The sequence below is a fragment of the Astatotilapia calliptera genome, chromosome 6, assembly GCF_964374335.1.
Source record: "Astatotilapia calliptera chromosome 6, fAstCal68.1, whole genome shotgun sequence".
NCBI lineage: Eukaryota > Metazoa > Chordata > Actinopteri > Cichliformes > Cichlidae > Astatotilapia > Astatotilapia calliptera.
Genome location: NC_137427.1, coordinates 26,475,231 through 26,491,510, shown reverse-complemented (window position 1 = coordinate 26,491,510; position 16,280 = coordinate 26,475,231). Strand labels below are relative to the sequence as shown.

Here is a 16,280-nt window from a genome sequence, read left to right as displayed (position 1 = left end):
TGGCAGGCAGAGCCACGTACGTCTCTGCATCATGTTGTGCTGTTTTAGACCACTGACACCGGGGATAATTTCAATAATTTACACTCTACGTGATTCTAGGAGACGCCTCGTGTGTTGCTTTTTAAAAATGTAAAGCGGGCCATGTTAGTCCCTGCCAGTGGCGGCTCCTGAAAAAAATCTCAGGGGGGGCAATTTTTATGATATCGACTAAAATGACCCATTTAATGAGTACATCAAACAACACAATTTTAATTTAAATTTAAAATGAACAACCATATTCTGGCCATTTGTATAGATTTGTAAAAATGAACAACCATATTCTGGCCATTTGTATAGATTTGTAAAAATGAACATGAACAGATTTTTTTTTTTTTTTTGAATGAATGAAAAATAACTATTGAAAACAACAACTGTAAACTGATTGGGGGGGTGGGCTAAAGAGAGAAAGAGAGAGGGATGGAGAAAGAGAGTAAATATGGTTAAGGGTTCTTATTTGTACAAGAACTTTGCTCGTCTGTCTTTCTGAGTGGCAAATTTCTCGATGACCCTGGTGTTGAAATCAGGAAGTTCTTGTGTGAGTTTTTTCTCTATGGACAGCATAGCCAGAGCGTTGAGCCGATCCTGAGCCATATTGTTTCTCAGGAAAGTTTTTATCCTCTTTAAAGTAGAGAAACACCTCTCCGATTCTGATGTTGTCATTGGTGTGGTGATGAGGATGTTAAGAAGACTTACAGTTTCGGTGAATGTGTCTTGAAGGTTGTTTTCCATCAGAACCTGATAGAGCGCCAGCGCACCACTACAACTCTGAAACTCCTCGTTGTCGTAGATCAGGGACAGTTCTGTTTTAAGTCTGGCTTTGTCCAATGAGGGATAGGCTTCCACTGTGGTTTGTAGTGCTGCATCTGGAAAATTTTTGCTGTGTTGTTGGAACAAGTCTCCTTGCAACAGAGTGGCGCTGACAAGGTGCTTGGTGAAAGAAAACCTCTCCTTGGCATGGCTCATAATGGTGTCGCACACCTATCCAATAATATATAATTGGTAAGAGTTAGATTCAGTGGTAAGACTTTGGCACATGTCTCATGTTAATCATTATTCTGAAAAAAAAAATCTGTCCATAACAAAACAAAACAGTCATGACCACTATATCAAATGACATCTGACAGCATCGTCATTAGATTTTATCTGATGATCCGATTTAAATCAGACCAAGCAGCTAGTGCTTACCTCCAGTGCCAAATGGTGTTGCCTGTCTTCCCCCAATGTTCTCCGTCTCTTTGTGGGTGGGTCTTGAACAGGTCCCCTGTACTCCTCATCCACAACCAGATTAGGAAGTGCCTCCCTGATCCAATACATAAGTTTCATTAATGGCTTCTGAAAACTGAATAGGGATATATTAACCAAACACAAACCAAACAAAGGTTGTGTTCTAATTACCGGGAATTACCGGATTTAATTAATAACCGGACCTGGTTTAATGGCTGGGGGAAAACCAGTGCAAGTAAATAAAGGCCCTGGCCATAATTTCAGGAAATAGCCTATGGTATAGGCTACATCAAATCATTACTGGGAATATACTTCATCAAATATACTTAATCAAATATTTTTCATAAAATTACTTCAAAGGCTGATATAAATCAAAATTATCTGAATTCCATTAAACATTTAAGTCACAGAACACAGAATATATGCAGAGAATTTGATAGAATCTATGCATAGATAATTAACATTTATTCTAGGTTACATATTTATGCTTTTATGCCTACCTGATAGCCTGCATGCGGCTGATGAATGTCTGGGTGATCCCTGCGATGGTGACAGAATCGATGTTTCTCTTCTGTAGGTGGTTATACAGCATGTCTACATGTGGCATTATCTTGTGAAACAAGGCCAGGAAAAAACAGAAAGCTTCGTCTTCCAGCATTCTCACGAAACCACCGGCATCTCTCTTTGTAGGGGCATCAAATCCTTCACTGTTACGGATGGTCTGAAAACACCTCACCAGATCGTCTTTATGTTCATACACTGTATTCACAGCACGACTGTTGAAGTTCCAACGGGTTGCCGATGCACTTGGAAGTCGGTGCGCCACCACCTCGTCAAGCACTGCAGTCCTCTTGCTCGATTTAGTAAAAAAAGAAGCGAATCCTGCTATGTCGGAAAAAAAGTGACTGATTTGAGGGATGTGGGAGGTTGCTTGTTGCATTACCAGGTTTAACTGATGGGCATAACAATGTACGTAGTGAGCGTTAGCATAAATGTCCTGTATCTTACGCTGCACTCCTCCAGTGGTACCCCTCATTACAGCGGCCCCATCGTAGGCCTGGGCGATCAACTTTCTCTCTTGTCCCTGGGGGAGGATGAAGCGCAGCCTCTCCGATAAGGCACTGGCTATTGCATCTGCACAAGCATTGGGTAGCTTGATGAATTCAAAAAAACGCTCTTGAATACGGTTTCGTTGGTCAATGTATCTTAGCACCATGACTAACTGACAGTGTGTAGAAATGTCAGTGGTTTCATCAGCTTGAATGGCTAAAAACTTCGCTGCCTTTACTTCTTCCACGATCCTTTCTCTCAGAACTGCCAACATGCAATCCAGGATCTCGTTCTGGACTGTTTTCGAGGTGCCTTTAAATACAGTAGCATTTTCAAGGTGTTGCCTCAAGTCGTGATCAATTGATGCCATCAAGTCGACTAAACCTCTAAAAATCCCTGGATTGTCTGAGGAATCACTTTCATCATGTCCCCGCATTGCTAGCTCAAAAGCACCACAAAACTTAATACAATCGATGATTTTAGATAAAATATGACGGTTTTTATCTACCTCTTCGTTGTGCCTTCTTAAAGCAATCCGATGTCCATCATCTAGCTGCGCCGCTATGCTAGTTTTCCCTAGCACAGCTAGCTTTACACTGTTGTCCATATGAACTCGTGAGCTTTCATGTTTCTTGATTCGTTCGGAGAGGTGCTTTAAGTCGGTTTGTCCAGATTGTGTCCACGTCAAATCACACTTGTCACTTTTGAACAGTATGCACGGGAAACAAAAAAGTGCATTAGCTGTTCCACAGCCTGTCAGCCACGACTTGCGCTGGAACCAACTCCGACAAAAAGTCCTGTTGTATGCTTTTGACTTCTCCTTCGTTGCCTGGGTTAGTTGAATTTCGGGCTTGTCAGGTCCCAACTCTTTAACTTGCAGTTTTTCTGCCATTGTCCTTCTGGCAAAAGGGTAGGTTAGAAGCGATCTAACCGAATTTGGGGGAGGCTGTGCCTCAACCGTTAACAATACCGCTGCCATCGTCTCTCTCTGACCTTATAGCTCACTTAGGCTACTGACTGAGGTAAAATTCTAGAACAGCAAATCTTCGCGCGTTTTCTGCAGGGGCGCAATTTTAAGCGCCCCCAAACCATTTAATTCAGCGACGCTGATAGGTCAAATATTTATTATTTTCCCCTGGCAACCATTTAATGATAGGCTATTTCGCTGCATATCAAGGGCGCTTTGACGAGCGCCCCAGAAGAAGAAAAACACCGTTTGTTGGTTGAACTTTAATGAGTCAGCTGGTGAAAATGTTAAAATACGCCTGGCTGTATATGGGCACACACATAGTAAAACTATCATTGATGAATTTTTTAAAAATATATATTTTTACTCCTCCACATTTGGGGGGGCGGAGCCCGAGCGCCCCCTATGGGCCAGCCGCCACTGGTCCCTGCCTACCGACCACAGCCTCCAAGTTCAGCACACTCACAAACATAACATGGCTTTGGACCAGCACCCTGATGATGAAGAGCAGATGTTTTCCCCAACTGGGGGCATGCTCTTAATGCTTCTATACCCTCCATCCTATAAAAACTATCACCACCCCCTCCTTCTTTTTTCTCTTGCTTTTCTGGTCTCTATCCAAGCCATCCATTTTTCGACAGAGTAAAGACAGATTAGGGCCTAAATCCTCCGCAATTTGAGTCACGGCCTTTTGTGTGCTCCACACGGTGTGAGGAGTGGCGCACAACTGGCCCCCCATTTGCCAGAGATCAGGGGGTTAGGCCGGCCACTGATTGAGGGGGAGCCACAAACTGCGACCATGTTTGGAGAAATAATGAGATGGAATTAAGAGAGAGTCTTAGTGCAGACCTGGGTGTCACAGAGAGGAGGAGTGCTGGAGAAATTAAAGAAAGGGCTAGAGGTTTCATTGTGAGGAGACCGGTCAGCAGAGGTGTGTGTCAGCAGGAAAAGGTACATTTGTGACCCTCTGGATCCTCTCATTATACCTCAATTCTGCACAGAAATGTCTGGCTCATGCATTTTTGTGGCATTAGGCTACATAGCACTATAGCAGGTGGTGGCTACCAATCACAAGGTCTGTGGATCAATTCTCTAGTCTTCATGTCGAAGCATCCTTCGACAAGATGCTGCACTTTGAGTTGCCTATGTGGGGGTGTGTGCGCAAATGTTTGCACACTTTTCTTTTCTACCAGGAGACCAATCCAAGCTATCACAGCAGCACAGCAGTTGTCATATTCTAACATGTTGCTAACTTAGCTCACAATATTAAGCAAATTAAACAATTAACTCTCATGTATGTCAGTTAAACGCTATTTGTGTATGTTTCTATTCATTGTGGACCCTAAAGACTGAAGTCAGAATAGTTGAGTAGTTTTTGGCCCAGGCAGTTTGACGCTTACAATTCTGATATTAAGACCAGGTTTCTGCAAATAGAACAGGAAATACCCTCAAAGAAATCAGCACATGGTTGCAACAATGCCTCTACTCCTAACTTCAGTTTCATCCATATTACCATCTCATCCTCAGTTCAAAGCAGCGCAATGTTAATGAAGGTTCCCATGTACAAAGAGAAGCTTATGTAAATGTTACCTCTCCAGATGTTCCATATCTCTCAGAGCCAGAACTGCACTTAGCCGCCAGCCACATACTACCAGTTAGCATTTAGACAAACCTTTGTACCTTCACTTGCCTATAGGGCCTATCAGATCGTCGTACCCCCGAAAATCAATATCTGCTGCTAATGAAGTTTAGCCACACATTTTAATGAAGGACCCAATTTGCATTTGAAAGTAACAAGAGGGGAAATGGGTTCATTTTCCCCCATATCTTATTTAGTATGTACGTTTGAGCAGAAAGCAATGCGCCAGTTTGTTGTGTGTGGTAACATTTGTCCGATTGTGAGGGGGGTGTTGAGGGTTATTTTGATTGGTTACTGTATACACGCTGTTATTGCGTGTCTGAAAAACTCAGTTGATGCACATGTTTGTGTGATAAGCTTAAATAAAATCAAGCACGTTGAATCTGTTGAAAGTTTAAGTTGTTGAAGGCAATGGACATTACATGTCTGATCAAGCAACTGTTCTGCAGCAAACAAAGCTAAGCTAGCACTGGCCAGATTTTGAACCTTTCTACTGTATCCTGCTTGTTTATGAGTATTTATGAAAACGTTTCTCTGCTTTATGTGTGCGTTTAAAGCCTGATTCTGACATGGAAATGCCTGTCTATCAGCTGTTGTCCGTGTTAACCATGATTTAGCTTTCTATTGCGTTTTCTGAATTTATTTATCTGCAACTCATTATATCTGCAAACGTGAAAGTGGAGAATAAATATCAACTGGCTAAACTGGAATTGCAGAAACACTGACCATTAGCCCCAGAGGTTAAATCAGCAGATTAGCTGATGGGTGTTTTATGACCCGCTTCTATTGTGGGACAAATGAGAATCTAAAGATCATAAGTAACCTGTGTAAAGACAGTAGTGCTGTATTTAGACTGTAATTAGCTCAAAGGAGGCGAGCAGCTTCTCATGAGTCCCTCTCCGCTCGCTTTTTTCTCCTCCACAACAACGTCCGTCTGTTTAATCTCTCCTCCACGACCGCGAGCGTCTACTGCGTGCGTCTCTAAACTAAACTGGCTTTAATCCTTATTTATCTTGCTGCTCTACATGGATCATCACACTCCCAACCTGTGTGTATTTTTGTTAGAAGTTAAATTGCTACAGTAGAAAGGCTGAAGGCTGTTTTCTTTCTTTCTTCCTTCTTCTTCTTCTTTTTTTTAAAGTGAAGCCCAAATCCCACATTTAAGAGGGGGAATAAATGGTGGTTAAGGCCTCCAGACTGAGGACTTGATGATATTCAGATAAACAACCTGCATCCTGTACAAACGCTTGCGTGTTTTCGGTGTAATCCTCTTTTAAAAAAACAGGCGCTTTGATATGTGTTCTTGTGGGAGATTTTCTCCTGGACCAGGTGAAACATTAAAGTCTTATCATTTCACTAAACAGCTGCAGCTCACCTCAGGCTACGTTGCTTTATTTTTTCTTTGTTTTTGTTTTTTTCTGCCCCGTTTTATCTGCATCTAAATGCAATAAAGCCACTAAGGACCGCTGTTCTTCACAGATGGGCATCCTCGTCTCCGTCAGTTAAAGTTCTCCGCGAGCAAGCGCATATTTGTATCGTGTCACACTGCGTTCATGACCCTTTTCTACTTGAGCGGCTCCTCGTTCATGAAAGCCAACCTGCTCGTCTTATGTAAATAACAAGGCTGAGTCTCCGGCGTGCCACACTTGGTTAGAATACTGTGAGATCTCCGCAACAATTTTCGCGCTCTCCCCTGTCGGCAAAGTGTGCCACAATACCAGCTGCAGCAGGAAGGCAAGTTAGCCTCCAGCAAGACTAAAGTGTGCATCAGAGTAAAACAGTTGTTTACTTTGTTTGAACTGCAGTATCTCACCCACGGGAGAGCGCACGCTTGAAGTTTCGCGTCTTTCACTCCAAACTTGTGACGAAGGCCTGGATGAATAACAGTGTCATTTCTCTACCTCACCCCCCCACCTCACACCCCTCCATCCTCCCTTGTTCTCTTGTTGTCTTCTCCTCCACATTCACTCTATTTCTTTTACCACCCCAGCCCGCGAGTGCCACCGCCACCCTTCTTCCCCTTTGCGCTCCCCTCGAATTATTCATAAGCTCTTTTAAATTTTCAGCATGCGGCAAATTTATGGTGACACGCAAACTACATTATGTTTTTTCACCCCCTTTTTTTTATGAACTAACAGCACTGCTCATTTCTCTTTAATTGCACAGCAGTTGGGGACACAGATGCACACAGATGCGAGTGCAGGAGGAGGGTGATGTGAGAGGAGGGAAAGTGGAGATTAAAAGACAGCAGAGGCGAGGATTGTGTAACTTAGTTAAAGTCATGAGGCAGTGGTCCTAAGTGACCTGGCTCAGATGGAAGCGCGCCTGTGTGTGTGTGTGCTTATGTGGATACAAGAGAAGGAGGAGTGAGAAAGGGCCGATGCTGTTTCTCTGGTTTGCTTCTGCTTCAAATCCAGTTCAAACTAACACTACATCTGAACATCTGTTTTAAAGTTCCTCACAGAAAAATAACAGTGACTGTACTGGAAAAACAGTTCGTACAGCTCCAGATATAAATGATGAACTCAACATGCCGTGAAGTTTTTCCTTCGTTGTGTTCCTATGCTGAAAAGAGTTTTGAGTGTGTGTGTGTGTGTTTATACTTTACTGACCTTTTCCTGACAGCGTGCCTTCAGTGTATCTAGAGCAGTCTGAGTACATGTGAAAGCAACACTTTATTTTAACTGCTTGTGTTATTTCTTCAGATTTTTTATTGAGGTATTTGGGAAAACTTCATTAAGTCGTAATGTGAAAAGTACTGTGCTGAAGTCTTGAGTCCCTCTTCATTTCTTTATATTTTGTTGGGGAAATGGGAAATAAGTCCAGCAACTTGTGACACCGAGAAATAAAGTTGTTATCAGTCAGACACTTTCCAGATCGTATTGCATCCTGGATCAAAAATTGAACTTTTCTGCGTTCATAATTCCATTTTGGCAACATTCCCGACACCACAGGCTCAAATGTTGTCCCAGAACATGTAGATAGACACTTGCTGTTGTACCTCTCTCTGGACCTCCTTCATACACACTGATGATGATTTCAATCAAAACTTTTTCATTTGGATTCATGACTCCATCAGACCTGTTGCGGCTGATTTTCAGTCAGGTTCTTGTTACTTTGGCATGCATCAGACTTTTCTTTCTGTTTCCCTTCCTTATGAATTGCTTCTTGACAGCCGCCCTTCCACTGAGACCATTTCTGCTGAGGCTTCAGGGAACAGTAGATGGATCAACTAAAGGTCCAGGTGCATCTCTCAGGTCTGTCAGGTTTTTTTCTAGATTTTTTTTTTCATGTTTATGCCTACCACTTCCCTTTGGTGGTCCACTTGTTCAATTTCCTCAGTTCTTTTAAGGACACACTGCACACCATGTGATATGCCAAGGTTTCAGCTATTAAATCTTTGGGAATCACCTTCTTGGTGCAAAAATAAAATTATATGCCTGTCAAACTGTCTTAACTTTGGGATTTTTCATAGATTCAACTAAAGAAATGGGAACAAATGATATGTTTTTGCTAATGGCTGCTGGTTAAATGGTGGCTAAAGTTTAAAAGTGGTTCTTTGCCAAGTTGTCTGTTATGTGTAGACACAACACTGGTTCATGCCTTGAGTTAGTTGCCATTTTATGCTTGACTGATTTATAGATCAGTGTTAAGTGGCTTAACAAAGAAAAAATAGTCCTCAAAAAATGGTCAGGCACAAGGACTGAACAAAAAATGAGTGAAAAAGCAGCAGATTTGCATGTTTTCATATCCATTAGATTCATACCAGGAGCCTTCTGGTCACAGCTCATATATTACAAAAAAAGAAAAGAAATTGAATCTAAAATGCGATCGGCACATGCACAAAGAAAAAAAGTATTGCATATAAATATAAACAGCAAGTTTTCATTACCCATTAGTTATAGATAAGTGGAAAACCTTGGCTTCTCAAAAGGGAATGGCCTCAAAACAACTAGATATACAATTAAATCTTGTGTCTTCCCTGGATGATTTTATCTTTATTATAATGGCTATTTTTCTATATTTGTGGTGCTTTTGCTGATCCTTGAAGCATCTTTTTTAAACAGTTGTGTCCATTTTGACTTGTTTTTTTTTGGGGGGGGGGGTTGCTTCGTTGTTTTGTAGTGTCCAAAAACAACCTATCCAGTTCTCTTTGAGCTTAATAGAGTTGTAGCACTGACTGAACAGCGTCAGTCTGGGGATGCGCAGAGCAGCACAGAGGAAAGATCCAAGCAACAAAAGATTATTGATTGGAGAAAGAAACAGAGAAATCTTTTTGTTGCAGATCAGGCTGAGGTGTCCATATCGCCCTACTCGATCCAGTCTGTTCTTATCTTGATGAACACATCTGTAAGGAAGTTTGCACGTGTGCCAGCATGAAACCATAACACGTTAATTTGTCCTCAAGAGAAATGTGAATTCAAGACAGCGCGCAAATTCTCTAGCATCATTCCTGAAACACACACGCACTCCCGGATTACCACGAGGGGTTAAAAAGACCAGATCAGACCGTAAAGTGTCACGTTTGTAACAGTCAGACAGCGCAAGAGATCAAAGCTGTACAAAATGTGTCAGATTTCGTGTGCGTGTGGATGTTTGTCTGCGTGTTTGTGGCAGGCCGGAGCTCTTCTTGTCACTTTTTTTTTCCTTTTCCAACCCCCCCGAACAGAAAATACATAAATTATACCCGAAATCATCGCCTATGATTGAAGAGGCTCCGAAATGGAGGAGTGAAGAGCATCGCCAGATGAAGTGAAGTGTTGAAAGGAGTGATTATTTTTGCTTCACTGAGGTCTTATTTTTCAAAGTGCCACTAAAAGCATGAGAGACTTGTGTCACTTTGCACTGGGAGGATGGAGGAGCTGAAGGGTGATTTGATAAGAGATGAAAGAAAGGTAGTGACACCCCGGCCACCATATTTTTTTCTTCCTTTCTTTCTTTTTTTTTCCAGACCTTTGCTCAAAAGCCCGATACTTCAAGTGGCTCCAATCATATTCTCCATGAGGCAGTGCGATATTTATGGCCAAGTGCCCACAGCTAAAGCTAATATTATGAGCTTCCACAGTGCCATCCATATTGTTTTACCTCCCGGTTGCCTGCGGTGAGGAACAAATAAAGTGCCTGACGCTGTAGAGTGGCACTGGCAGTCTTGGCTTTCACTCCTTTAGCAGGTTGGAGAGTAGGCTGGGCTGCAGAGAGGGGAGAGACGGGAAGAAAGGGGGCTGTCACTTTAGGTTGGGTAATTTTTGATGTGCACGTCAAGGCCTTGACAAGGGGAATGTGGCCGGCTTGTACATTAGAGTGAGGCTCACAGGCAGCGCAGCACTGGGGACAGGTAGTAATGCAGTCCCAAAGAGTGCTGCTCATCTGCTCGCACTACTTGTCTGGTGCCACACAAGGATGCCCCCTGTCGCCCTGGCTCCACTCCCCCCATCCCTCTGCAGAAATGACTTTAGTCAGTGAGGGAAGAATCCATTTACAATGTGTGCTTTATAACATCTCCTTGACAATGCAGTAGTGGATTAGAGACATTTGTGATGAATCTTTTATAAAGACTCTTCCCCCCCCCAATCTTTCTTTTCCATGTGCACAGGCTTTCTGGGTCCTGGCGCCACATGCACATGTGTCTGTTCGGATGTTATCGCAGATAGGGAGAGGAGATAGCGATGGGTTCTTACAAAAAAAGAAAGGAAAAAGGGGGAGAGTGACACAGAATCGTCAGAGTGGGGCATTAAAATTTATCTGCAAGTCACACTGGCTGCCATGATAGCTGGCGTGAAACTTTCCTTTGAAAATGAACGTCACTTGTCCTCTCCGTCATCCGTGCGCCTCACAACCAAGACAAGCGCTCTCTGTCCTCATCAATTCTTCACTGCAAATTCTGACATTCATTTCGTTCATTTGCATAGCGGCGTAACGCGATCGGAGCGCAGCGTTCCCTTTTCCTCAACTTAAAAAAAAAAATGCTCCTTTAAAATTAATGCCGCGCCCAGAGAAATATATAAATATATCCTAAAGTTGACACGATGTTGTTCTACATTATTCTCCTTGAAAAGTGATTTTGTTCATACTTACAGCTACTCAGGCACCGCTGACGTGGAGGTGCGGGGCAGACACGCTCGGCCTAACAAACATGCATGCGGCTGTCTGGCCCTGCCAGCCCTCCCGTCTGTCTGCTCTGTGTTGTTAACATGGAAAGTTGCATACGCAATCCTGCGGTCTTGACCAACTTCATGCTGTTTTTTTAATGCGCAAGCCTCCGGTGAGTTCTCAGCAAAGAAGTTCACTTGTTATCAGCATTTGACTTTGCCAGTGATGCTATTGGTTTTTAAAGAGGTGGGGGGGTTGTAGACGCTTCTGCAGAAGTCGTCTGTGGCTTTCCACAAAAGGAAAGAAAACATAAAAATGGAGGATTAAGATTAAAATGAGTTCTATAAGGGTGATCTTCTTTAAGTCATCCTTTCATTTGTTTTCCAGAATAAACGTGCTCTCCTCTCCGAGCCGGCGTTTTCTCTTTTTCTCTGGGCTGCTGCTCGGATGAATTTTCTGCCTACGTTTTCCGCTTCAAGCTCACCTGTCCGCCACCGTTGTCCGTTTGAAAGGGACAACAGCAGCCAGAGAATATGAGAGCGAGTCAATGCAAACGCCGCACCGAAAAAAGAAAAGAAAAATTAAAAATTGATCACCTTTCCATTTGAATTCAAGGTAGGCATCACTCTCCATAAGCAGGCCTGTCTCTTTAAATCAAAGGAACTGTCACTTGTGCGACTGCCTGTTTACAAAATATGAGGCTGAAAATGAGACCTGGTCCCTGCGGACAAGCTCCTTGTATAAATATAAATAATGAATATTAGATAAATTATTTCTGCCCTTTAATAATGTAAAACTTGACGAAATTCACTTACACTGTGAAACCGGAGGATCAAACTAAAAGTAGATAATGCAGTGGGTACAATAGGGGTTAGAGTGCTCTGTGTGTGTGTGTGTGTGTGTGTGTGTGTGTGTGTGTGTGTGTGTGTGTGTGTGTGTGTGTGTGTGTGTGTGTGTGTGTGTGTGTAAAGAAGAACAGGGACAGGTTGGAGTCCCTGCTGACCTTGTGGTCACCTCGGTGCATTGATGCTTTGAAGGTGGTCAAATCGGAATTCATTTTTCTTTTATTTATAAAAAACCTTAAAACGACTGCCTGTGAGCAACCACTCAATCATCGTGTATATTCTTTTGCCCATCTGCTGTGTCTGTATAATAATTATTAAGTCATAATTTGAAGAAAGGTTAAATATAAATGTATTTACAGCCTTCACAAGGTAATCAGGGGAATAAGTGGGAGCAAACTTACAGCTCCAGTCCCTCTGGGGGAGGTGGAAGAATGGGAGCGAATGCCTGCGCTGCTCTGCTGCCTGGGTGTCTTCTGGTAAGAAAGAGGGCGGAGATTTGATAAATGGTTAATTATGAAAAGCCTTGTGCCAAAGCTAAAACTGTAATTAGCCTTAATTGGCTAATTGGATAGAATTGGTGGATGGCATAAGCGTAATTACCCCGCTCTTTTATTTTTTTCCTTTAGCATTCAGGGTGAGATTATATGTGTCGCTGAGACAGTGACAGTTGTTGTGTTTTCTTTCTCTAATAAGTTTTGTAGCTTGTTGGGTGATTCTCGACTTGTGTTACTTTTTTTTTTAAACTGGTTACTCGGTCGGGTTTGTTTCCACCCTCACTTTCCAGCACCGCATTGACTTGTTGTTGTGCTCCTGCTCAAAAGCTAATAAAACCCTGAGTGAAGGAAGTCCAGCTTTTTCTCCAACCTGCTGATTCACACCGCTGGAGATAAATTGTGCAAAGGCCTTCACTCCTGGTCTGAGACAGTCGAGCGAAACTAAGAATTTTCTTTCTTCCTCTTGCTCTCTTTCTGTCTCTCTCTCTCTCTCTCTCTCTGACACACAAACTCACAGTGAGCATTAGAGCCGCTCAGCTCAAGGTGCTCAGACTCTCTGCTAATAACACCATCTAGAATTCACGCCCTCCAAATAGGTTAATGTGTTTTTGCCCAGAGGGCCCTATCTACCTCAACAGCAGAACTCTCTCTCTCTGCACTTCCATTAAGCTAGAACACTGCCGCCTATTAGCTGCTGCGGTGTGTATGGGGCCAGAAGTGAGAATGCGAGTACAAGCACAGCTTTTTCTCTCTTTATGTGTGTGTGTGTGTTTGGACCACAAAGGTGCTCCTGTAGTGCACTGAGGGTGTCACTACCTGGAGCTGCCTGGTGTGCCGTGTTAACTGTTGCAGGAGAACAATGTTATGGCCCCTGACAGCTTGTTAAAGACTTCACCGAGTTGTCTTCTGTGTGTGTGTGTGCGTGTGTCTGTGTCAGGATCCTCGCAGCAGATATTCAAGCACACATACACAGTCAAAACTCACAGAAACACATATTTGTGTTTGTTAACATCTGAGAGTGAAGTTTTTTTTTTTGACTAAACAAACAAAAAAACAAGAAAAAGAAACAAGCTGCCACTCAGAGAAGACAAAAACACTCATTGCGTGGACTTTTAATGAATCCCCGCTTTGTTTGCTTTTGTGAATGTCCACAAGCGCTTCGTCCTTGTTCTGTCTTATTTTGTAGATTTACTGATGGGTTACTTAGGAAACTTTTTTAGTGATTACAAAAAAAATCCTTGTGAGCATAACTGATGTATTAATTACAGAAAAGGCTCAGAATTGTGACAGGACTTTTACAAACACCAACCTGGCTCCTCTCAAAAAGTGATGAATGAACGTGAACGATGGGCAGGATAAATACTGAGCGCTGCAGACGGTAATTGAACCTGAGAGCAGCAGCAAAAGCACCGTCCTGAATTGTTATCTCAGCAGTGTTACATTTAATACTGAAGGTGATCACTAATTAAAGATTTGAAGAATAGAACAGATGTATGAATCTATGAGGTGACTTAACTGGAGAAAACTAGCCTGACAGTGTGATTTTGTTTTTAGTTGATTTGAGATTTATGGTAAGAAAGAAAGAAGCCAAGCGCTCGCTTGCTTGCTCTTTACTTTCCAACGTAAATCGCCCTGAGATTATTCTTTTTGCTATGAATTGTTGCAGTATAGTGACGAAAGCTGAATTCGACACTTTAAGAATAAAATCAGCAGATTTGAAACCTTTCGTATGGACATAATGGCACCTTTTTTCTTTTTTTTCTACCTTCAGCTCCTAAATTTCACCTTTCAAGCAAATCAATGTATTTTCATCAGCAGGACTGACTGGCGTATTTTTGGAATATATTTGCACTAATGAGTCATTTTTGCTACATTAATTATTATGTGATTCTAGCCGTGAGGGGTGTTATAAGGAGAGCATAAAGCAATCATTTCTGATAAAATTGCTTATGGCACAGCACTTGAGGTGAATGCACTGACTCTGTTGCAGACATGATTTGCTTAAAGGTGAAGGTGATTACGGGGTGTAAAAAAAAAAAAATGAAAGAAGGAAAGAAAAAAGCAATTTTTGTGGTTTGAAATAGCAGCAGCAGTGGGCTCTGACCACCAGGCAGTCAGGGATTTTATTGGACTTTTTTATGAAATGCAAACGACTCTGTTAAAATCAAACACGTCCTTTGTCTCTGGGTTTCTTATTGTGCTTCTCTGCGTGTGACATGTGTTCATTTCACCTCATTCACTTTAGAATTCTGAATTTCCTTTTTTTTAACATTTTAATTTTAAAAGATTTTGAATCTTATTTCCATCATTAGGACCTGGCCTCACATCACCTCACAACGCTCCAGCATCTGAGCGCGTGCAGCGTTGTTTCAGAAGCTGCTCAATGCTTTGTGTCAGCCTGACCCCTAGTGGACATCCAGCCCACCCACCGATGCGCCCGTTTACAGAAGTATTACAGGGAAAACAGCAAAGAGGAAAACATCTATGAAACTTGAATAAGTTTTGTTAAAATTAATAAATCATCTATTGAGACGTTTTGATTGGATTTCACAGGCAGCACATGTCCTGAATTGTTTTGCGGAGAGGATTCGAGTTAGAAGTGCCTTAGGCCCTCAGCAGTGGTCTTTGTCTGCAAACATTTATTTGTATTTAAGCAGACGACGCCATTATTCATCGTGTTTGATGCCAAAGTCAATAACGGGCTGTACGGAAATGCGAGTTAAATTGCTCTCAATTCTCTGAACTGCAGTTCAGCGTGTCTGTCTATGACAACAATAACTCAGGCATTGAATATGTATTAACGACTGAAGGGTCCTCAGAGATGCAATGCATATATTTGATGAATTCCATGACTGACTCGACCAGCCCGTTTCATCGAGTGGAAAATAGATCTGACCAACTTAGAGACAGCAGAACTAATTAAATGGATAAAAGATATATATTGCCTCCTTAGAGTATGTAAAATTAATAGCAGACCAAAGGACTTGCCTCTAAGCCGCTCCATCCACTCTACAGCACTGAGCTACTACAGTGTGCAGAGCTTTGGAGGGCAGATGAGGCTTTGTGTGAGTGCGTCTGTTCTTCTTCTTCTGATGCAAGAATGATATTTCTCTTTTGTATATTTTATTCCCGTATTAAATTATCTGCACGCTCTTTGCTGTAAGTTGCTGTATTTCACTGCCTGTGCGATCAGTGTGTGTAAAGCCTGTAAATATGAAAAGTCTGCTTTTGTCCTGACAGAACAATATGCACACCTGAGCACTAAGAAGTACTGGCATCAAATGAAAATTACTTTTTTCCAAAACCATCAGACTCTTTGGTTTTTTGCCGTTGTTTAATTTTTTACTTTTATTTCATCAGGACATAAAGCTCAATAGACCCTGAGACAATATTAAAGCAGCAAGTAAACCAAGCATCCAGCCAAGGTTCAAACCCAGGACCGTCAGGCTGTGAGGCAAAAGTGCTGTCTAGTATGATGATTAAGAATTTGGGGTGTTGATTTATTTCATTTAAATAGGAATTAAAATATGTGTTCAAATGTTTCATATGACCAGCTGGGGGAAACTGAAAGCAGTGTCAGCTCCAGATCTATGAACCCTCCATCCTCCATCAGGTGGTCTGTCTATCAAGTCTGAAAAAACTGACAAAAAAAAAATCTATATATATGGGTGTGTGTGTGTGTGTGTGTGTGTGTGTGTGTGTGTGTGTGTGTGTGTGTGTGTGTGTGTGTGTGTGTGTGTGTTCCTGTCTAGCTATCTTTGTGAGGACCGAAATCTCCATTCTACTATACTTATGAGAACCGACAGTCACTTGTGAGGACACGCACACCGGTCCACACAAATTTGAAGGTATTTTTGAGTGTGTGTATGTGTGTGTATAAAAGAAGAAGAGAAAAAAAGTAACAAAAAGCTCACATTTGAGAAACTTTAATT

General features: G+C 42.1%; 1 protein-coding gene across 1 annotated transcript; it reads right to left on the bottom strand.

Moving 5' to 3' along the window:
• Positions 1-350: 350 nt before the first annotated feature.
• LOC113018341 (zinc finger MYM-type protein 1-like) lies at positions 351-3,660 on the bottom strand. Its single transcript, XM_026161403.2, has 3 exons — positions 1,764-3,660; positions 1,225-1,339; positions 351-1,017 (listed from the first exon to the last, which is right to left on the bottom strand). The coding sequence occupies exons 1-3, from the start codon at positions 3,290-3,292 to the stop codon at positions 490-492; spliced, it is 2,172 nt and encodes a 723-aa protein (XP_026017188.2). The 5' UTR covers positions 3,293-3,660; the 3' UTR covers positions 351-489.
• Positions 3,661-16,280: the final 12,620 nt, after the last annotated feature.

Coding starts and splice junctions, on each gene's coding strand:
- LOC113018341 (XM_026161403.2), bottom strand. CDS start 3,292: ATGGCAGCGGTATTGTTAACGGTTGAGGCACAGCCTCCCCCAAATTCG. Junction 1,340..1,763: donor AGCCGCATGCAGGCTATCAG/GTAGGCATAAAA, acceptor GTATTGGATCAG/GGAGGCACTTCCTAATCTGG. Junction 1,018..1,224: donor AACACCATTTGGCACTGGAG/GTAAGCACTAGC, acceptor ATTATTGGATAG/GTGTGCGACACCATTATGAG.